The sequence below is a fragment of the Notamacropus eugenii genome, chromosome 5 (genome assembly GCF_028372415.1).
Source record: "Notamacropus eugenii isolate mMacEug1 chromosome 5, mMacEug1.pri_v2, whole genome shotgun sequence".
Classification (NCBI taxonomy): Eukaryota; Metazoa; Chordata; class Mammalia; order Diprotodontia; family Macropodidae; genus Notamacropus; species Notamacropus eugenii.
In genome coordinates this window covers 119,248,194-119,271,893 of record NC_092876.1, presented here as the reverse complement: position 1 = coordinate 119,271,893, position 23,700 = coordinate 119,248,194, and the positions used below count along the sequence as shown (strand labels likewise).

The following is a 23,700-nucleotide window of genomic DNA, read 5'->3' as shown; positions in this document are numbered from 1 at the left end:
GCTCAGCCATTTATTAATGTCAAAATTGCTGTCTCTCTGAATTGGTCAGTTGGCCTTTGTGGATACCAAATAGGAAACTTGTGCACCTGCCCCTGTGTGCTCCAACACCCTGGGCTTTCATGACACCACCCCAACCAAAAACAAAAAAGGAAAGGTAAATGTAACCAATTTTGAATAGTTAATCTATAATTTTAAGGTCTATACTGAAACTTCTACAGGAGTCACATTATATATAAGCAAGCATCTCAAATAATGAGCAAAGTTGAAGCTTTTTTTTTTTTTAAACTAGTAGAGCCTATCAAAAGTATCCCAAAACTGAGCTAAGAAACAAAGAGAAACAGAGCAGAAAATAGCCAAATTTCTCTCTGGCAGAACCACTGTGGCAAATATCCCAGAATTAAGAGAAGATGCCAAGGAGAAAGAAACACATAAAAGCAAAAAAAAAAAAAAAATCACACAGCCAACCAAACTAAATATGTGCCATGTTACAAGACAGCTAGCATGTCCTTTAATATAAACAAACAGGTATAAGGGCCAGCCCTATTCCTTATTTACAATAGCACAACTCCACTTACATCCTTGATTAACAACTTCAGAACAAGAGAAATGTTTTCCATGTTCTAGATGTGGCCTCATAAAGGCCTGTTAAGAAGCTTTTCACAACAACAGGCATCATTTTTTCCATCACCCCTCTGCCCTTAATAACATTTCTGGTTTGTTTGTTGGTTTGTTTTCACAAAATTCTTCAGTGAGAAGTGACAAGTAGCCTCAAATGACTTGTAAAACTTAACCAGTGAGGAACAAGCTGTCCCTCAGGAGGGTCATTCCTTTTTCCTAAGATAATAAGGAACCCAATTCAGGGAGGACACACCAGGTTAGATTTTTGGCCATTTGTAAAACTGAAAAAGACCTCTTTATGGACATGGATATGGAAGTCCAGCACTGGCAAAATAAAAATCCCACTGAGGGAATTTTATTCCAGGTACTTTTCCCCTCTTGTCCTCCATCTAGTAATGAAAATAAAAAATATGCAGAAAAAATACATGGGGCAATGTTTGGGAAAAAAATCATGACATTATGTTGCATCCATGTCACTTTTCAGTGATGACCCTGAAACTGTGTGATCCATTTCTTCATGTAGTAAACTTCCATGGTTCGGGCAAACAGCACTGACTCAGGGTCATCAGCATTCCTGGCACGTAGATCTAAGTGATGAGCCCCATCTGGGATGACTATTGAGATGAGAGTATCTGTGATGTTCTCATTCACTCCACCTGCATACCAAGGATCCAGGGCACCATTGCTGCAAGAAGAAAGGGGAAAAGAGGATTAGGTTAACATCCCAACAAGTGGCATTAAGAACCTATTAGGAAACTTTCATTGTGGTAAAAAAAAAAAAAAAAAAAGAGAGAAACTACATTAAAATCACAATTTCATCTGGGTCTTCCATGTTGCTCAGAAATTCATTTACTCCTCACCTCAAAAGAGCTGTTTTCATCCATCTTCTGCTTAGTTTCCCCTATTTCTGAGGAAGAGTCAAGGTTAATTCCTCCACTTAGACCCCAGATTCCATCCCCTCCCATCTTCTTCAGTCAGTTAACAAGCATTTATTAAGCACCTATCATGTACCAAACACTGTGCTAGGTGCTAGGGAGATAAAAGTGAAATAGTCCTTGTCCTCAAGAAGCTTACATTCCATTCCATATGAAAGTATATACAAAAGAGCACAGCGAGAATATGGAGGGAAGGCACTTGCTGCCGGTGAGGAGAGATTAGGAAAGGCTTCACATAGAAGACAGCCTTTCAGCTGAATCTTGAAGGAAACAAGGGACTCTAAGAAACAAAGAAAAGAGAGTGCATGGAGAGGTCTATCATTAGATAGGGTTTTTTTTTTTAATTTAATGAAGCTATAGGAAAGTTAAGTCTTTATTTCAAAGAGTGCCCCAAAATATTTTCACAGCTTTAACAACTTTTATTACTTTAGCTATTTCTTCCTCCATTCTCTATGTTAAACTTTCCTGTGGTTCTCTCATTTTCAGTAACAAGACAACAGAAATTTCATCCTTTCAAATCAGCATGTTTTCTGTGTTCCCCACCATATCACCCACGCAGCACCAGGCAGCTTTTAAGTGTAGCATCAGACTTATTAAGAGGCGGATATGAAACGTGAACAACAAATTCTATTAAGGTTAAATGTCACCAACTGAGGGCTCTTCCATTTAACCTTAAGCTTAGGTCAAGAGCAAGCCCTAGAAGGGGCAGTTTCATAATAACAAATGAAAAAATTAGGTCTGCCTGAATACTCTGGCCTCCAAGCTTTGTTTTTACTTAAAATAAAAATCACTTTGCTACATCATAGGTAGGAAGACAATGTGTTACTACATCAAGTGTGGCACCACTGGGCATGCCTCAGGGAGGGATGGGAAAGGAAGTTGATGTAAAAGATAAGAATTGAATGGCAAGGACAGCCCAGAAAGTACAGAAGTGCTCTGAAGGGTAATATTGGAGGAACCAAGGACTCAGGGTGCCTCTTGAAAAATCCTGCCAGCGTTGTCCATGAGAAAAAACCCTGGTACCACCTGTGTGACAGTAAGACCGCTAGAAAACAAAAATATTTCTCCTTTGCTCCCTCATCTACCATTCCCATTGGCAGACACTGAATTATATCTCTGGGAGACATGAGGGATAGTCCAGGGCAAAGTCATGGAGGCAGGAAATGGAGTGCCACGTATGAGGAAAGTAAGAGGCCAGTTTAACTGGATCACAGTAGGTGTGAAAGGGAGTAATATGTAATAAGACAAAAATGTAGGTTGGGGCAGGTTGTCAAGGGTTTTAAAAGCCAAACAGAAAAGTGAATATTTTCTATTTCTATTGTTGTATCTTCAATCTCTTCTTATAAATTGCTTCTTCTATGCCTGAAAAAAAGTTACCTCTATCATAATTTTTTTTAACTCTCTTGACACCACTATCCCCTCAAACAGCTGTCCCAACTCATTTCTTTTCCTATTAACTGTTAAACTTCTTGAGGCAAAGTCTCTACTCACTGCCTGTATTTCCTCACTACCTACTCAATCCTCAAGCCCTTGTACTCTAACATCTACCCCCTGGCGACTCTATTGAAGTCACTCTAAAATCACTAAAGACCTTCTAATTGCCAGGTTCAATGTGTTTTTCTCAGACCTTATTCCCCCTAGATTTTTCTTTTGACCATTCCCTTTCTTCTTAGGACTCTCTCCTTCTTTGGCTGGACAAACATGCCAGGATCTCCAGAGACCATGCTTGGCAAATGAATCCCCTCAGTTTTTTATCTCCTTTCCTGAGGACTGAGCCATTCAGTTTGGTGAATTAATGGGTACAATTCAGAGTTCACTCAGCCTCTGCCATGCTTCACAGTGCACCAAAGCTATCTTCTTGCCATCCACCTCTACCCCTGACACCTTTAAGAGAACCTCCCCCTCCTCTCATCCCATCTCCACTGCCTAGCTCTTAAACTGCTATCAAATCAACACTGCCATTTCCTACAAAGAGAATGTCAACCAGTTCCCCTATGGCTCCTCTCACTATGCCAAACACCCTTTCCACATACAGCGTGTCCCATGAGTCTTAGTGCATTTTTAAACTTTAATGGCTTAAAAGAATCCTGAATATTTGTTTTAATAGCTTAAAACTGCACTTAAGCTTCATGGAATGCCCTGTACATGTGGTCTTCCCCATTAGAATATAAGCCCCTTGAAGGCAGGAGCCGTCTTCCTTCTGCTCTTATACCCCCAGAGTTTGGCACAGAGGCTTCATAAATGTTTTCACGTTTGCATGTTCATTTATTCATAATTTTCCTAACTACTATCACTTGTTCCTCTTTCTTATTCTGTCCCTTTAATGTAGGCATTCTCCTACATCTCTTTGCTTGGTTGACTTTTCAACTTTAAACCTATTTAAACCTATTTTCCTCCCTACATAATCTTAGGATCACCAAATTAGAGCTGGAAAGAATCCTAGAGGCCACCTAGTACAATATCATAATTTTACATATGAGAAAACTGAAGCCCATCTTTAACCATCCTTCACCATAAGATTTTATATAAAAGTTTATATTCTAGACCATTGGTACTCTTAGCTTACTCTCTTTTCACATGGCAAGAAGATCCAGTATTTGCTCGGTGAGAAAGCTTCTAGGTTCTTTTTAGTCTCCTCATTAAGTCAACTGACTAATACCTAAACTTCTATGGGAAAATGCTACAATCAATCTTAAAATAAAGTTTATAAAATGTAGTCAAATTGTTTCTCTGGATTGGTTATTTACTGAATAAAGCACGGTACAAACTAAAAATTAGTTCAATGTCAACATTAGACAGTTTAACATAGCAAAAGTGTCTACCATACAGCCACAAATTGTACAACACAACCAAAATCACTACTGGAAGAATTAAAAAATGCCTCTCCTCCTGAATTACACCTAACACAACGCCTTTACACAAAGGTATTTAATAAATGCTTGTTGGATGACAGAATCTTTGTAAAGAGAGAATGGCACCTTTTCTATTGTGTTCTCAAATATGTATAAGATTATGACCCTTTGAAAAGGACCTACATGTACAAAAATATTTATGGCAGCTCTCTTTGTGGTGGTAAAGAAATGGACATTGAGGGGATGCCCATCAGTTGGGAAATGGCTGGACAAGCTATAGTATATGATTGTGACAGTATCTTACTGTACTTTAAGAAATGATGAGCAGGCATATTTCAAAGAAAACCTGGAATTACATGAACTGATGCTGAGTGAAGTGAGCAGACCCAGGAGAACGTTGCACACAATAATAGCAATATTATTTAATGATCAATTATGACAGACCTAACTCTTCTAACCAATACAGTGATCCAAGACAATTTCAAAACACTCATGATGGAAAATGCCATCCACATCCAGAGAAAGAACTATGGAGTCTGAATGCAGATCAAAGCACACTATTTTCAGTTGGGGGGGACGGGGAGAAATCTTTTCTTCGTGGATTTTTTAAAATTTTTGTTCTATTTCTTCTTTTTACAACATGACTGACAGAGAAATATGTTTAACATGATTGCACATATATAACCTACATCACATCAGACTACTTACTGTCTTGGAAAGGGAGGAAAGGAAGGAAGGAGAAAAATTTGGAACTCAAAATCTTTTAAAAAATGAATGCTGAAAGCTATCTTTACATGTAATTGGAAAAAAATGAAATTCTATTAAAAAAAGATTATGCCTCTTTTATGGACAGTGTTACAAAACTGAAATGAAATTTTCAAAGTCAAATTGTCAGACGAGTAATTTCCATAATATATATACATCCCATGACCAAAATCATGTTTTAAGTACCTAAGTTTGTATGTACTACCATTGTGCAAAATAATTATATGTATGAAGTCATACTGCCTATCCCTATAGAACACAGACCTACATTCTTTTTAAAGACAATTTAATCACTGACTCACTGTTGTCTCAAACAATTCATTTAACTTCATTATAGCTACTTGCTATGTACTGGTGACAGACAAAACTAACATTACTCAGGGGTAAAAAGCAAAAATCAATACAAATCATGTTATTTGAGTCATATCCCCAGCACTTTCTGAAAATTATTTTGGATAAACACTAAGTTCTTAACATTAAAAATATAGCTTGTGAACTTCCATGTGGAATCATTATACTTTCTCTTTGCAAATGTAAGTATCTAAGTAACTCTTACCAATAACAGGTGTTCGAAGTGTTATTTTCAAATTCCCTGTTAAATTATTATGAAGTTCCCTAAGGACTTTTCACTACTAATTCAACAGTATCCTAGAAAGATTCATTCCAAAAAGAGCACTGTTCTGCTTTTTTTACACACAAAAACAGACTAAAACAAAGAGCGAACTGCCCCCTTCAATTATCCAAAGAGAGTTCTAAAACAAAGAGGGGCTCTGGTTTTCAATTATTTTTTAAAAATGGAAAAGTAAACTATACATCCCCAGGGTTGGATTCTTTTCATTGACAAGCAACCTTTATCATCATTCTAATTTCACAGGCCTAACATAGATAGGAAACACTATGTTATTTGCAAAACAAAAAGGCCATCCCACAAGCAACATAATCAGCCAACTGCATTTGATTTAAAAGGTCATTTGAATCAACCGAGTGGCTTAGCAACACTGTTCTGAGTTGCTGAGAGACCTAAGATGTTCATAGACTTGATTTCTTGGTCCTAGTCATGTGAAAATTAAGCCAATCACTGAGAAATATACAAATGCATTTGCTTTCATGGGGGAATCTGGTTGCCCTGTGTAAAGATTGCTATCATCAGGCCAAATGAAATCGCTGGCAGCAGTTACTGGACCTGAAAAATGATGGTAAATGAGGCAGCTCAAAAAGGAAACCCTCTCTCATTTATATTTAGAGACTCTACACAGACATGAGTGAAGCATTCCTTTTAAGTTGTGTGAAAAAATGTTTGGCATCTTATTAAGTTATGCAATGGGAAAGGAAAATAAATAAATAAAAATATTCTGTATTATTCTTAAAGCCGAGTCACAGAATGGGCTGCAAAACTAATAGGTAGCAGCCAAACACAGGAACTAAGTGAGAGTAAATACAGAGATACATTCTCCACATGCTGTTTTAGTACTAGGATCCCCTGGGAGGAGGCCATCTGGCTCCCCAAACAGAGAGGCAAAATGATGATGATGATGAGCAGATCCTATTGGACCTTTTCATACTCCTTTCTTAGAGATGCCTTTAAAAAAAATATCCTAGGGCTGGTGGCCCACATAAAATGAAAAGAGAAAACTGTGAGCTCCAGAAAAGCATTCCCGAGGTTGTCTCCCTTCTGCTTTTGGGGAATGTGTATTCCTTAGCACAAAGAGAAGAGCACTTGAGTTGATTAAAAACCACGTTCTACGATTATGGATGTTGACTTTAATTGATCTACTAAACTATCTACATTGGATTTTTTATACTTGACATCCAATTGAAAGATAATTTTTTGACACCCAAGAAAAAGGTACCAATTTTCTTGCGGTAAACCTGTCTTCTTTCCATCCTACCTTTCTTTATATTAAACAATACTGTTTTTCCGGGATGGTTTCATTTGAAATACTAATGGTGTAGTAACAGAAACGCCATTGTTCAAATGAAGAAACCTTATAAAACATGTGAATCTCTCCATGGTCGTTTATGTGTACTTGTTTATGTCCCTTAGTAAATGCTGCTAGAATGCAACGTTAGTGTTTCAAGCAGCAAGGGAACCCTGCAATAATGAGATACTTTGAATTGGAGTCTAAGATGAGCCTGCTCCATAACCAATTTCTATTCTAAAATCAGTATTATACTATCAAGTTAACACTCTAGTAGAATGATCATGGAATATGGATTTCAAGGATTTTGATTCAAATTTCTCACCTACATAAACATTAGCAAGTCATTTCAATTCTTTGAGAGCCTCAGTTTCATTATCTGTAAAATGGGAAAGTTCTTAATCGTATGATTCTAAAGTTATAGTAGATATATATTTGTGTTCATCCTGTTCCCATTAAATGATAAACTTTCTAAGGTCAATAATGATTTTTGTTTTTTCTTTATCCTTTTCAACTAATGCTTTGCATTCAATACACAAGCTATCAAAACGTAGACAAAAACAATGGGGAAATATAAGAGGCCAAATTCATTAGCTCTTATGCTTACACAGGGGTAGACAGAACTTTGTCATTTGAAATGAGACCATATTGACGATCCAAAAGGTGACACTCACGTTGGTACCTATCTTATCACTGCACTTACATAGTTCAAGGATCGCATGATATCATCAGTGAGGATCTCCTCTCCATCCATGAAGATCAAAACAATTCTAATACTTGTTTTTGAGAATAGCTATGCCTTCATCACTACCAGCCCCACCCCAAAAAATGTAAACCAACCTTGGGCCCAATTTCTTGGGCCCAACCACTCTGATTGTAGCAAGGCTGATCTTAGGTGGTAGATAACACTCAAAAGGTCTCTCTGAAGAACTGTGGAATTAATTGCATGACATGGGAGATACTGGCAAAGGACCACCCAGTATGGCATACCTACATCAAAGAAGGCATTGTGTTCTTTAAGCAAAGCAAAACTGAAGTAGCTCAAAAGAAATCTGTCAGATGCACAAATTTAGAGAATCCACCACAAATATTCACATGAACTATTTGTGCCTGACCTGTGGTAGAGCATTACAAGCTCATATTGGTCTGATCAGCCATAGTTGGACACAAATAGTGATGTCATTTTGGTCCTCTTCAAGAACAAAGGACCACAACCAACCAGAGAGAGAGAGAGAGAAAGGTAGACAAACAGATAGATAGATAAGATAGATCACCTAAGTTAGAAAGGCTTTCCTTGTGACAAAGCGTGTGTAGGTACAGATATGATAGAAATAGATATACATTATCTTTAGATATCTATATATGTTTATATAGATATATATTTATATATCTAAATAGATTTATGTATCTAGATATACAAATATGTATTATACACACATATACCCATTTAATCACAAAGATCATGCTTAAACACTTTCTAGCTTAGTAGGGCCTGACAAAACTTGGACTTTAAAAGCATAGAAATATTGTTCAAGATCCCAAAGCAATGTGTGTTCATCCTTTGTTGCCAAAGAAGACCACGCCATCAGAGAAATGATGACATGACTTGCACTTGACTTTGTTTTGAGTGAGGGAGGGCTGTGCAGGTCACCACCCTCACTTCTCCTCCAGAGTCATCTGAATCCAGTGACCAGATATTCATCAGGATGACTGAAGATGACCCAGGATGAGGCAACTGGGGTTAAGTGACTTGCCCAAGGTCACACAAATAGTGAGTGTCCAGTGTCTGAGGTGAGATTTGAACTCAGGTCCTTCTGACTCCTGCACTGGTGCTCTATCCACTGTACCACCTAGCTGCCCTCCCAGAGCAACATCCACACCAAGAATAGGTATTACAAGAAGCTTTGTTACTGTAAGTTTTCATAAAATACACTTTCTGTGTTTTTTTTAACCTGGACTATTATACAGACACTAAAAATATCGAAGTCTATGGAAAACACAGTAAAGTTTGGGAGCTTAGTGAGATTCTGTCCAGATAGAATACCCTATCTAGAGCCCTGTGGAAATTATCTATTATCCTCCAGATCTTTCTTTCTCCTTTCCCTAAGAATTTAGTACCTGCTACAGTCTTTCTCTCCTCTCCAACCAAAACCCTTACACTAGGGAACTTGGACATATGTGTTGATGTTCCCTCAATCACTCAGGCCTCTTAGCTCATCAATATATTCATCTCTCATGATGTACATCATCAATTCAGTTTAGCTAAACAAAGAAATAGTCACAACTTTGATTTTATCGCCACCTAAAGTATTCCATTTAAATAATCAACAATTCTGAAATTCTTCCCTAAAAACAGTATTCTTCTAGACTTCCTGAAGGTGGAGCCAAGATGGCAGAATAGAAGCAGGGACCTACTTTTGCTCTCCTCTTAACCCCCTCAAAAAGCCTGTAAAAAAAAAATGACTCTAAACAAATTCTAGAGCAGTTGAAGCCACAAAATGACAGACTGAAGCAAATTTCCAGCCCAAAACAATCAGGAAGATACACAGGAAGGGTCTATCACACTGGGCTGAGAGCAGAGTGCAGTTCAGCATGGGCTATGCTGGAGCAGACAAAGCTGGAGCTGGCATTAGGGGACTGAATTGCTGGTGGTTGCTGTGGTTTCCAGACTTCTCAACCCAAAAACACCAAAGACAGCATCAAAGGTCAATGGGAAGGGTCTCTCACCTACCTGAGAGGGGAGCGTGGTCTGGCCACAACCATTGCCAAAGTAGCAGCTGCTTCTGGAGCCCTCCACTTAACAAAGAGCTCAAAGGTCAAATGATTGGCTGGGAGGATAAGTAAATGGGGGAGAAAAAAACGGACTATAGATTTCATACTTTCTCAATGAAAAGACATTTTCTTACACCATTTGGTGACAAGGAAGATCAGGGCATGCAACCAGAAGAAGACAACAAAAATCAAGTCTCCTGCATCCAAAGCCTCCAAAAAAATATGAATTGGTCTCAGGCCATAGAACAGCTCAAAAAGTAAGTAAGAGAAAGAGAGGAAAAATTGGGAAGAGAAGCGATGCAAGAAAATCATGAAAAATGAGTCAACAGCTTGCTAATGGAGACCTAAAAAAATCCTGAAGAAAATAACAGCTTTAAAATTAGAGTAATCCAAATGGTAAAAGAAGTCGAAAAAGTTAATGAGGAGAAAAATGCCTTAAAAAGAAGAATGGGCCAAATGAAAAAACAGGGCCAAAAGCTTACTGAAGAAAATAATTCTTTAAAAGTTAGAATAGAGCAAATGGAAGCTAATGACTTTATGAGAAATCAAGAAATCATAAAACAAAACCAAAAGAATGGAAAAAATAGAAGACAATGTGAAATATTTCATTGGAAAAACAACTGACATGGGAAATGGATCTAGGAGAGATAATTTAAAAATTATGGGACTACCTGAAAGCCAAGATCAAAAAAGAGCCTAGACATCATCTTTCAAGAAATTATCATGGAAAACTGCCCTGATATTCTAGAACCAGAGGGTAAAACAGAAATGGAAAGAATTCTCCAATCACCTCGGGAAAGAGATCCCAAAAGGAAAACTCCTAGGAATATTGTAGTCAAATTTCAGAGGTCCCAGGTCAAGGAGAAAATATTACAAGCATCCAGAAAGAAACAATTCAAGTATTGTGGAAACACAATCCGGATAATACAAGATATAGCTTCTACACTAAGGTATCAGAGGGCTTAGAATATGATATTCCAGAAGTCAAAGGAGACAGGATTAAAACCAAGAATCACCTACCCAGCAAAACTGAGCATAATACTTCAGAGGAAAACATGGGATTTCAATGAAATAGAGGACTTCCAAGCATTCTTGTTGAAAAGACTAGAGCTAAATAGAAAATCTGACTTTCAAATACAAAAATCAAGAGAAGCATGAAAAGGTAAACAAGAAAGGGAAACCATAAGGGATTTATTAAAGTTGAACTGTTTACATTCCTACATGGAAAAATGATATTTGTAACTCATCAGACCTTTCTGAGTATTAGGGTAACTGAAAGGAATATATATGTGCATATATATGTATATGTATATCTATGTATGTGTACTAAATCTACTACACACACACACATACACACACACACACATATATGGAGAGAGAGAGGGAGACAGCACACACAAATGCACAGGGTGAGCTGAACACAAGGGATGATATCTAAAAAATAAAATTAAGTGTTGAAAGGAATGTACTGTGTGTGTTTATCCATTGCCAAAGAACACCATGCCATCAGAGAAATGATGACATGACCTGCATTTGACTTTGTTTTGAGTGAAGTAGGGCTGTGCAGGTCACCAGCCTCACTTCTTCTCCAGAGCCATCTGAATCCAGTGACCAGATATTCATCAGGATGACTGGAGATGACCCAGGATGAGGCAGTTGGGGTTAAGTGACTTGCCCAAGGTCACACAGCTAGTGAGTATCAAGTGTCTGAGGTGAGATTTGAACTCAGGTCCTCCTGTCTCCTGCATTGGTGCTCTATCCACTGCACCACCTAGCTGCCATGAGGAATGTACTGGGAGAACGAGAAAAGAAGAGGTAGAATGTAGTAAATCAACTCACGTAAAAGAGGCAAGAAAGAGCTTTTACAAAGGATGAGAAGAAGGGGCAAATAAGAGGAAATAAGTGAGCCTTACTTCCATTGCACTTGGCTTCAAGAGGGAATAACACACACACTCAATTGGATGTGGAAATTTATCTTACCCTACAAGAAGGCAGGGGGGAAGAGGATAAGAGAGGGAGAATAATTGAAGATATAGCAGATTGGGGAAAGCAGTAGTCAGAAGCAAACACTTTTGGAGAGTGACAGTTCAAAGGAGAAAACAGAAGGGTCAGGAAGGTGGGTCAGGACAGAGGGAAACATAGTTAGTCTTTCACAACATGACTGTTATTGAAGTGTTTTGCATGACTACATATGCATAACCTATATTGAATTGCTTGCCTTCTCAATGAGGGTGAGTGGGGAGGGGGGAAGGGAGAAAATGTGGAACTCAAAACTTTAAAAATGAATGTTAAAAATTGTTTTTACAAGCAACTAGGAAATAAGATACATAGGCAATGGGGTATAGAAATCTATCTTGCCCTAAAGGAAAATAGAAGGGAAGGGATGGTGGGGGAGGGGTAATGGAAGGGAGGGAAGATTAGAGGAAAGGGTAATCAGAATACATGCTGTCCTGAGGTGGGGGGGGGGAGTGGGGAGAGAGGATGGGTAGAAAATTTGAAATTCAAAATTTTTGTGGAAGTGAATGTTGAAAACTGAAAATAAATAAATTTAATAAAAAAGAAAAACTCCCTCTATGTCTCCCTCCTTAAGTTATTCATTCTCACCATGACCTTCAGTCCCTCTACCCCTCAATACTCTTACAGACCATCCATCACCCCTCATCTGGTTTTACTTTTCTCCTTTCTTGATTCTGACCACACAGTTAACCAATTCAACTACATACTGTCCTCTTCTCTCAAACCTGTTGCACTCTTTTTCTATATCTTTTCATACACTGTCAAATCCCAACAGTGGATTGATCCACTAAAAACAATTCTCTGAGTCTAACCCTCTTGTCAATCATATATTTATATAAATGTTGTGCTCTAGGTAGCATATCATTGTGGATAGAATTTAAAAAGGTTGAAGTTAGATTACATCCTGCCATTCTACCTAGGCTGCCACTTTATCACAAAAGGAAATTAGATTATTCTGATACGTCTCGGGCCTTTGTAGAGCCATTCTGCTTGTTATACAGTAACTTGTCTTCTTCAAATAGTTTAAATTTTTTTTATTATTTATTGTATCCTGTATCTCACTATCTACCTTTTCTACTCCTCCTCACATTTTGCTGAATGGTTCTGGAGGAAGACACAACTCTTTTGACTAAATCTACTACAAATCTATGCTATATGATTTCAACTGGGCCCTCATTGCAACAAGGTAATCTTTGACTCCTACTTAATTGATCCTCTACTACATTACACACATTCTCTTTCCAAACATTCTCTTTTTTCTGTGTTATCAAATGGAGAAGTTTCACTTTCTCAACATTAACCATTTGCTCTCTCTTCTCCTCGATTCTACATGATGTTATGCTCCACTATTTCTCTACTGCATTCAATGATGATGAGGTGACCCTCCACCTTGCCAACGTCAACTCCTCTAACTTGTATTCTTTATCTTTTCTCCAACAAATTGTCCCCATAACCATTCCCTCTCTTTAATCTTCATTTTGTCCCAGCTTTCTGCCTTCTTGCTACTATCTACAAATATGCTAGTCTTCCCCACCCTTAAAAAACTCTTGAGTGCCCTGACCATTTCCTCAAGCTATCCTCCTATATCTCACCTTAAACTCTGAGATAAAGCTATCTACACTCATTGCCTCTATCCTCTTACTCACTTCTCCAACCCTTACAATCTGTCTTATGACTTGATTTCATCATTTAACTGAAATTGCTCTTTCCAGTCAGTCAATAAGCATTTATTAAGGGTTTATTATATACAAGGTATTTCACTAAGTGCTGGGAATACAAAAATAGGTAAGAGAGTCCCTGCCCCCAAGGAATCACAATCTAAGAGGGGAGACAAGAAAGCAAATAGACATATACAAACAAGATGTATACAGGATAAACAGGAAATAATTGAAAGAGGGAATGCACTAGAATTAAGAAGTGTTGGGAAAAACTTCCTGGAGAAAACTACAGGAGGTAATTGAAGTTACCAATGATCTCATAATTACTGTATCTAATGGGTTTTTCTCAGTTCTCATCCTTATTGATCTTTCCTCAGAGACAGAGACAGAGACTGTTGAGTATCCTCTAGTTCTAGATCCTCTCTTTTCTTAGCTTTTATAAACCCACTCTATTTTGGTTCTCCCTTTGCCTTTCAGGCTTCCTTGCTGAGCATCATCTATGTCTAGTTCCTTAAATGTAGATGTGCCCAAAAGCTCCATCTTTGGTCTCTTTTCTCTGTATTTTCTTTCTTGGTGATCCCATGAGCTCCCATGGGCTCAGTTATCATCTCTACACAGATAACTCAGATCCATATATCCAGTCCTAGTCTCTCTCCTGAGTTCCAGATCTTCATTACCAACTTCCAACTCAATATTTCAAATCAGATGTACCCAAAGAACCTCAAATTCATCAGGCACAAAACAGAACTCATTGGCTTTCCTTACCCCCAAATCCTACTCTTCTTCCAAACTTCCCTATTTCTGCTGAAGGTACTGTCATCCTTTTAATTAATCAAGTTTGTAAGCTAGCTATTATTCCAATTCTCCCTCACCCCTTATGTCCAGTCATTTACCAAATTTTGTCAACTCTACTTCCATAACACCTCTCACATCCATCCTCCTTGTTCCCACAGCCATCACTCTAGTTCAGGTCCTTATCACCTCTCTCCTGAACTCTTAGAATGGCCTCCTAACTGGTATCCCTGCTTCAAGTCTCTCCCATATCTCATTCATTCCATACAAGCTGACAAAGTTATATTCTTGAACATGTCTAGCCACATCACTCCACAGCTTAAAGAGCTCTAGTGGCTCCCTACTGCTTGTCAGATGTCTACTCCTGCCTTCTCCTCTGTCTGGAATGTCAAATTCTTAACAATCTAGATCCAATTTACATTTTCAGGCTCATCAGGTATTCATCCCCTACATGTACCATGCAGTATTCAAAATAGCCTCCTTGCCATTCCTAACACATAACATCCTATTTACTGCCTCTATGCCTTTAACAAGAGGTCATTCCTCACAACAAGAAGGCAGTTCCCTTTTAATTCCACCTCTGAGAATCTCTAACTTCCTTCAAAACTTCAAAACTTTTACTAAAGTTCTGCCCTTCCCTGATCCCCCTTCTGGCCTCTCCCTAACCCCATTTATTTCCTCTGAATATATTTTATAAGGCCTCTGTGTAAATGTCATTTCCTCTGATAGAATACTAGCTCCTTAAAGGCAAGATCTGTTTCATGTTTGCCTTTGTAGTCCCAGCACTCAGCATGGTAAGTAAGACATTCTAGGCATGCAGTGAATATTTGCTGATTATAAGTATCACCAGTACTGCTAAAAACGACTGAGACGGTTTGCAGCACTTCCTATGTGAAACTATCATACAAAGTCCTAGGATTCCATTTCAATCCAACCATGATTTCCTTTTGGTAGGACCAAATCAAATATAAAACTTAAATTCACCACAAAGACCCATGAGAAGGAACTTGAAGTGTTAACCTGCTAGACTGTCAGCTTCCTGAAGGCAGGGCCATACACTTTACATCTTTGTATATAGTAGATACTTAAAAGAACTTTGATTGAATGTATGTATTATTCAATTGATATTAAAATGCTGTACAACCACTTTAAGAGAAGCTAATGGAAAAAACAACCACCAGACAGATGAGGTAAGTGAAGGTAGGTTTCTAAAGTATCTGCCTCTGAAAGAACAAAGATGAGCTTTGAGTCTCAGTGTTGTGTTTAAGCACTTATTTCTTTTCTCATTCATTTGACTGCTTCAGACTTTTCTAGTTGCAAGCACCCTAATCTGGCATAGACCCCCTTGAATACTCTAAAATAGGTTTATTTGCTCAACTGTCACTTTATAAAGCTGGGTAGTACAGTACAGTTTTACAGAATTATAATGAAGACAAGTAACTCAATTTAAAGAAATTCAACAAAATGGAGCTGTAAGTTTTCCATCAAAGTGACACAGTTTTTAGTTTGGGGCTGATACCCTGCTGAGCTAGTAAAAGCAAGAGCAAAGGAAGACAGCAACTCTTTAGCAAAGCCAGCCAATGCCTGCCTCTGAAAGCCCCAGAGTAATCCTCTAGTTTAAGCCACTACTTCTCACTTTTAAAAGACTGCACCTATTTGCTATGACCCAACAGCTAATTTTGACTTTTGTTGAAAGAAGTTTCAAAAAGAAATGAATCTGCAATTTAAACAAAGACCCTGAACTGGAGGGTCTGTGTGTGTCCCTCATAGCGCATTCTTTACAAAGACAAGCAAGTTCGCTGGAAGCCACTGGCTCTAAGTGTGTGGGGAAAATATGGTTAACTCTTACCTTTATAATGGGAAATCTAGTGATCTAGGCTATACTAAAGAAATTCCAAATTCACAGCATATTTACTCACATATACATTTCACTCAATTGACTTTAATATAAACACACCCCAAATACTTAGCTTCTTAAGATGAAATGGGAGGAATACCTGATGCTTCAATTTGCCCTGGTGAAGCCATCTAAGCAAATGGGTAATAAGTACAAAATATATTTCTTTTCTGCCTCTTTTATCTTTCAAGGAATAAAATACCTAAGATTTCTAATTCAAACCACACAGCTCACTAGTGTTTTCCAAGTCATATTTTCTCAGTTGTTTTACTGAGACCAAAATGCCTCTGCAATTCATGAAGATATTCACCTGAAGATGATATTACTGTGTGAGCTGATGTTTTTACCGCCAAACACTGTTGGAATCCATGAAGGTCTAGGTCTCACACCCCATTCTTGGAAACACTGGTCAGAATATGCAGCAAAGTCCCATGTCTGAGGTTCAAACATATCACTGATACCAGTGGTACAAACGGGCATTACCATTTCTGTGCAGGCCTGAAAAGCAAGGATGAAAGAAATTAGACCTGCTTTACCCAAATCACTATCTTTGGTTTTGTCTTAGATAAACTTTGAAAACGGGCCATCAAGTAAAAGTTAGAAGCAGTGAAATGATAAAAATTAAGTGAAGTTATAGCTTGGAATATCTTTAACTGAAAATTAATAGCAGATGATATTTAAAGAAGGCCCTTTCACAGGAAAATTATATCTCTTTACCTGATAGCTCCAGCCCTGGATCCCAAGATTGCTTGTTGCTGTTTGTGAGGTATTCAGGCAGCTTGCTTCTCCAGAATAATTGTAATAGACATTAACTGCTTGGGAAATATTCTGTACCAATACTTTATCTGATGCACTGGGATCTGTCAAATATCTGCATACCTCCTATCATTTTAAAAAGATTAAAACATAGAATATTAGGAAAGAAAAAAATGAATATAAAATTGAATTTTGTCTAAACTATACAGAAAGCCTGCCATTAATTCTATGGTGTCTTTTGATGATGATAAAATGTTATTATTTTTATTATTATTATTTTCTAGAACTCTCTATGGTGCTAAGACTACCAAAATAAAGTTCAGCTTCCCACTTTCACTAAGTAATCCCAAAGCTAACTTTACATTTGAGGCACTGCCTACTAGATGTGACTTGAAGAATGCTGAAAGAATCCCTTGCCCCCAACTATAACAAATGCCTGGAATTCTCTCATTAAAAGTCACAGAATATACATGAAGAATGCAGAGAAGCATGGAAAGATTTATATAAACTGATGAAAAACAAAGTAAATAGAACCAGGAAAAGGACAAACAAAATTACTATGACAATATAAAAGATACAACGAAAAAATTGCGTATTGCTATAAAATGCTATGTGATTAAAATAGTCGAGTTCATCCCCACAAAGAAGAGAAGACCCATCTCCCTCGTATTTTTGGTGGAAGAAAATGAGTATGGAATACTAAATGTTCTTTCCGATGGAGTTGATGTATTGATTAGCTCACCTACAATGCAGTTTTTCCTCTCTTTTTTTAGTCCCTGTTATGAGAGAGAACTCTTTGGAAAGGGGATAGAAGAGGGTTATAGCTAGAAAATGGCTCCAAAGGAAGAATATATTTAGAAATGCATGTGAAGCAAAAACAAAAGACATAAAGGTCACAGAATCATAGGGGGAGGGGAGGGCAATACATGAAGCTTTTGTAAGTTAGGAAGACCTCCGCATGGATTTGTTTCTCTGCTCTTTCCCAATATGGCAGCTGACTGGGAACAGCTTCTTGAAAAATGAAATAAGTAATAGGGAAGTTTGAAAAAGGAGAAGGGCAAGTCTGAATTAGGGATATATAATAAGAGAAGACAAAAAAAATTGCTGCAAGGGAGACGTGGAAAAGCACAGAAGACACATTTGCACGTTTCAAAACTTTTCTTAAAAAAAAAACACAAACTGCTAACCTTCTCAAATGAGGTATCATTAACACTTAGCCTGAATTCCCCCTGCTCATGCTTAAAGTCTTAAGAAATTAAAAAAGAAAAGCAAAAGCAGAAAAATTAAGAAAATCCAACAAGCTAAGGGAAATTATAGGAAGGTTCCACCAACCCTTGAGGACTGGGGCTGTATCCCATTTGTTTCTGTGTTCTTCTCAGGGTAGAGTTATTAAACGTTTAAGTGCTGTACAACGCTAAAGTAGAAGGCAGCGGGGTGGCACAGTCAATACAGTGCTGGCCCTGAAGTCAGGAAGACTCATCTTCCTGAGTTCAAATATTGTCTCAGACACTTACCAGCTGTCTGACTCTGGGCAACTCATTTACCCTGTTTGCCTCAGTTTCCTCATCTGTAAAATGAGTTAGAGAAGGAAATAGCAAACCACTCCAGTATCTTTGCCAAGAAAACTCCAAATGGGGTCACGAAGAGTCAGGACTACACAACAACAGTAAAATTCTATTAAACAGAGTTGACTAGTACAAGCCATTCAGCTCTGGAATGAAAATAAGAATGCAATAAGAAAATAAGAATTGATCCTACAAGGAAATGGAAAAGTTTTTCTGGCAAATCTCCTCTATTTGGAGTAATAATACTAACTCCTTATATAAAGACAAGTATCTTTAGCCTTAGCATGAAAAATGCCAACCAGAGCTTTTCAATAGCATCTGAAAGTTAGGAACTACTCGCTAAAGTTATCAAATATTCAACTACTAATTAAGCTATATACTTTTTGAATCTGAACACTAACACTTAGCTCAGTCATCTCAAAATGGAGTCACTAAAAAAACACTCACCTAGCCAATCAATCAACAATTTCAAACAATTCCAAAATCTTAGGCTCCATTAAAAAAAGTATGATGTCTACGATGAAGCAGATGATAGATAATACCACAGTACTCTATGATCATAAACCTACATTTGGAATACTGTGACCAGTACCAGATGTCCCATTCAAGACAGAAAACTGGAGAGTCCGGAGTACAACTAGAATGAAGAATAATAGGAATGGGGGGGAGGGAGGGAAGGTACATAGTAATGGTTGGGGAGATGACAGTTCCATATAAGATAAAGCTATCCAACAATGAGATAATTTGCCTGAAAAAGCTCCCTATAATGGTGCGTGTTCAAGCAGAACCTAGACAGAAAGAAACTGTGTGTTGTAAGAGAAGACAGCCTTGGTGATATATACATATACTTTATAGAATATTTAAATCTTCCATTTCCCATGAGAAAGTGCAAGAAAGGACTAAATTTGAAATCTCTTGTAATAAAATGGCTCCTTGGATAGTGTTCATCTAAGGAAAGGGAAAAGGATACAGCTGGCAGGGTCCTTCACCCTGAATTTGCTGACCTGGGTTTAAATCCTGACCCTTTCACTTTCTTAGCTGTGTAATCTTAGTCAAGTTCCTCCCATTAGACTTTCCTTATTCACAAAACAGAGATGATGATGATATCTGCACGACCTTTCTCACAGAGCTGTTGTAAGAATCAAATGAAATAAGGTATTTAGGTGATTTGAAGCAATAAAGTGCTATACAAATGTGAGTTGTTATACATATCTCTTATGCTGAAGTCTCTCTATAGTAATATATAACCCCATGAATAATTCAAGTGTCCCTTCAGCTACTTAACTAATTTTGAAAGCTTTTCCATTTCTTAGATTGTTTGGTTACTTTCCTCAGTATACCTAGTATATTCTAGGTATGCTAAGTGAAAGGGACAGTATGTTGAGAAATAATATAAAAGACATTAAAGTTATGTGTTACTAGAAAATGAGGCAGATCAATTAGTTGTATAGTGAGAATGAGAATGAAGAAGTAATATTGCCAGAACCCAAGGATCTTACACTATATTCCACAACAAATTCTAAATGAAGAGAGAATATAAACCACTGTACCATTAAAAAAATTAAAGGAAAATGGGAAGTTGTATCATTCACAACTTTGAATACGAACGAATTCATATTCAAGTTGCAGAATGGAGAAAATAAGAGACGATGTTGATTACGTAAAATTTAAGAGCTTTTTTCCAAACAAAACCATTGTGTCAAGAAAAAGAAAAATTATAAATAGGGAAAATATCTGCATTAAGTATATATGATAAAAATTTAATTTCTAAGACCTATAGAGAAATTACACAAGTCTTTGCTATTTGGGGTCATTACCAAATAGACAGTAAATGGCCAGCAACTATGAACAGCTTTTATATTAGCAAACATCTGAAAAACCATTCAAAATCATTAATAATCTGAGAAACGCAAATTAAAATAAGCCAAAGGCATCACTTTGGATTCAAATTGGCAGAGATGGTAAAAGAAGAAGAAAAAAAATCAATATTGGAGAAATTGTGGGAAGACAGGCACCATGAATGTAGAGCTGTTGATTTGTCCTATCATTCTCGAAAACAATTTGAAATTATTAAAAAAAAAATGAACTGTTTAGATCTATTTATTGACCTAGAAATCCCACTAGTGGGTTTATGCCTCAAGTAAGTTAATGAAAGTAACAGAGTAAGGAAGATCTATGTGCAAAAAAAAAATAAAATAACAATATGTGTAAAGCAAAATCAATTTTGTGTCCAATAATTGGAAAACAGCTGTTTAATCAAATTGTGATACGATATCAAGCTAAAAGAAACAACAGATATGAAGAATGCAGAGAATTTTGGCAAGAATTACATGAAGTGATACTATGTAAAGGAAAAAAGACTAGGAAAATACACAACCTAACCACAGAAATACAAATGAAGACAATGTTACATAGAACAATACTGAGATCAAACATAATGGACAATCTAGATATCAAATAATTCAAATTAAAGTCTACATCCTTCTTTTCCATTAACCATTAGTAAATGAAATGTGGAAAGTAACACATACTATCCATCAAAGCCATTTTTAAAGGTCGTTTTGGAAAACTGTGTTTAACACGTATATTTTACAAGTTGTGTGCTTACTGGAATGTATGGTTTTGTTTTTTTTTTAAAGCATCAACTTAAAAAATAATATCTGAAAGGAATACTGGGGGCAATATTTTTAAGTGAAGATATTTTCATGCCAATATACCTCAATGGATAATAAAGAGAAATTGATCATTTAGCCTCAAACATAAAAATATAAAATAAACTTAGGCCTCCAGAATGTGTTAGTTGGACCCTTTATGAATGATGTATAGAAAGCTAGGGGCAAGAATCAAACAGTATAATAAAATTGTAGCAATCTGTTGGTGGAGGGTGTAGCTCCTGGTGGAGGGAGTACCCGTACCCAATGAGGATGCAGGTTCCAAGTATCAGAAGAGCCTAGGCAAACACTCAAAATGAAAAGACTATCCCTGTGGCTACAATAGTGGGGAGAGGAGAACTCTTCGGCTAGTACAAGGTAGTGAAGGGAGTAACTAGTGCTTCAGGCATCAGCACCTGAAATGGCTGCACTTAAGTCGATACTACCTTCCTTTCACAAATAACTATCATGCCGCTCAGCATTTCTAGAGCACTTTATGGCTTGCAAAGTACTTTACAGGGGTGAATTTTGGGGGTTCTCCTTCCTTCCACAGCTATGAAGACAGATGTAAGAAGAACATTCAAGAGCTTACTTCATTAATAACCTCCTGATCACGAGGAACCAAAAAGGTTAAAGGAAAGGAAAATTCTAACCTTGAGACAATCTAGTCAACTTTACACCCAAATATTAAGAGACAGTACTGGTGCAGAGTTTAAGCACAGTGTCTTGCATATATTAGGCATTTAATAAATGCATATTCCCTTGTCCACAAATATATAGGGTTCTATCCTATTATTCCTATACATGCCATGGAAAGCAAAAATCATAATTCTTTTTAAAACTTCCAGTGGTCCTACATCTGAGAATGAGATATATTGGGGGGGAAGGGAGTAGAGGTCTGGAAAGAAGACAAGGAAAGAAAATAGTTTTTTTTTAAAGGCTAATTTCTTCCCTTCAGAAATTATGGTCCATCCATATTACAGAAAAGATTAAGCAGATACATTCAACTATTCTAACAGATTTTCCTTCCCTCAGTCCTCAATACCCCTCACTCTCACTCAGATAATCACATTAGTTTTGTCATTAAAAGCTCCCTTTTCATAGAATGCACCTAAACCGCTTAAAGCACCCAGAGAGGTCATGTATGTTATAAAACACCAGGACAAGTGGAAGGGATTTTCCATTTTTTGTCTTATTATTTCACTGTATCTTGTCTATATGCTCAGAAGACTAAGCTAAAAGGTTTCATGAGCTATTCCCTAAGAAAAAATGCAGGGGGAATAAAATCTGTACAGTGTCCCTTAGGCTGCTATTTAGCCTGACAAGAGAGCCAATATTGGAAGGGTTTATTTTGATTGAACAATCAAATGACAGGGGTATTTCTATTCTCCTCTCATTTTATTTTTAATCCATCAACCCAATGCATGATTATTTTTGCATGAATGGTGCAGCTTTTGTTAACAATAAACAAAAGGAAATTGAACCCATCTATACAAACAGAAATGTACAAAAACAATCAAAAGGAGATTACTTGAAATGAGATAGAAAATGAAATTTGGATACTAACCAATGATGATTCCAAGTATGTGATATCGAGTATTTGAATTCCTCTGTAGTTTAGAGATATTTAAATATGTCATCTATAAGATGCTACCTTGAAATTCCTAGTTCAAGTCACAAATCGGAAAAGGATAGCTGTTTGTCAACCCTTTAAAAAGGAGGAAATGGATCGGGGGTGGGGTGGGGGGAAGTTCTGAATAAATGGAACCATCCAACTGAAAGAATGGTCACCAACTGGCTAGCAAACAACAGAAAGAAGGTCAGGAATGGACAAATGGAATGAAGAGTTGAGATAAAGTGATCCAAAACCAGAAAACTGAAAAAAGCAGGCATTTGAAATTTTCTGAAATTCAGGAAAGAAATACTGAAACAAAACTGAAAATAGGAGCAACAAATATTTCCATACATGAATACAAGAACAGAGTATATCAAGGGTTTTTTTTTTTAATTACATCAAAGAGAAGTATAGTTCAATCACTCAAGAATTCTTTCAACTTTGAAAAGTTAGGACAAAGCTAGTAAACATGAATTGAAATGAGATGATGAAAAATACATCTCATCAAAAGAAGAAAAAAGTAGAAACATATAGAAAAACAGGACGCAAAAATTTATGATCTTGAAAAAAATAACATCAACAAGAAGAGTTCAGTAAGTTTGTACTTTTAAAACAGTACCTTGGGTGTACATTATAACAGTGCCTAAGCACCGAAGACACTTTTGTGATTGCTGTCTTATTATATCATTCCCATGAGGACAGAGGTTCAAGCATTACTCTCATTTTATAGATGTGAAAACTAAGGGAAAGAATTTAAAATGGCCATCCCACTATGGTGTGTTGTAATGCAATGGTTACTAGAGACTGACCTAACTCTCAATTCCAAAGGTCTATCCACTGGACTATTTTGTACAGAGGAATACTCTTATGAAAAAAGCTAGCTAGTTTG

General features: G+C 37.1%; 1 protein-coding gene across 2 annotated transcripts in view; it reads right to left on the bottom strand.

The window, feature by feature from the left end:
- Nucleotides 1–474: 474 nt before the first annotated feature.
- Nucleotides 475–23,700, bottom strand: part of PRCP (prolylcarboxypeptidase) — a 74,500-nt gene continuing 51,274 nt past the window's right edge. For both annotated transcript variants that reach the window (XM_072610716.1, XM_072610715.1), the window contains exons 7-9: nucleotides 16,942–17,106; nucleotides 16,535–16,722; nucleotides 475–1,303 (exon numbers count right to left, since the gene is read on the bottom strand). In XM_072610716.1, the coding sequence (XP_072466817.1) occupies nucleotides 1,099–1,303; nucleotides 16,535–16,722; nucleotides 16,942–17,106 (558 nt within the window). In that variant the 3' untranslated portion in view covers nucleotides 475–1,098. The remainder of the gene's footprint in view (nucleotides 1,304–16,534; nucleotides 16,723–16,941; nucleotides 17,107–23,700) is intronic.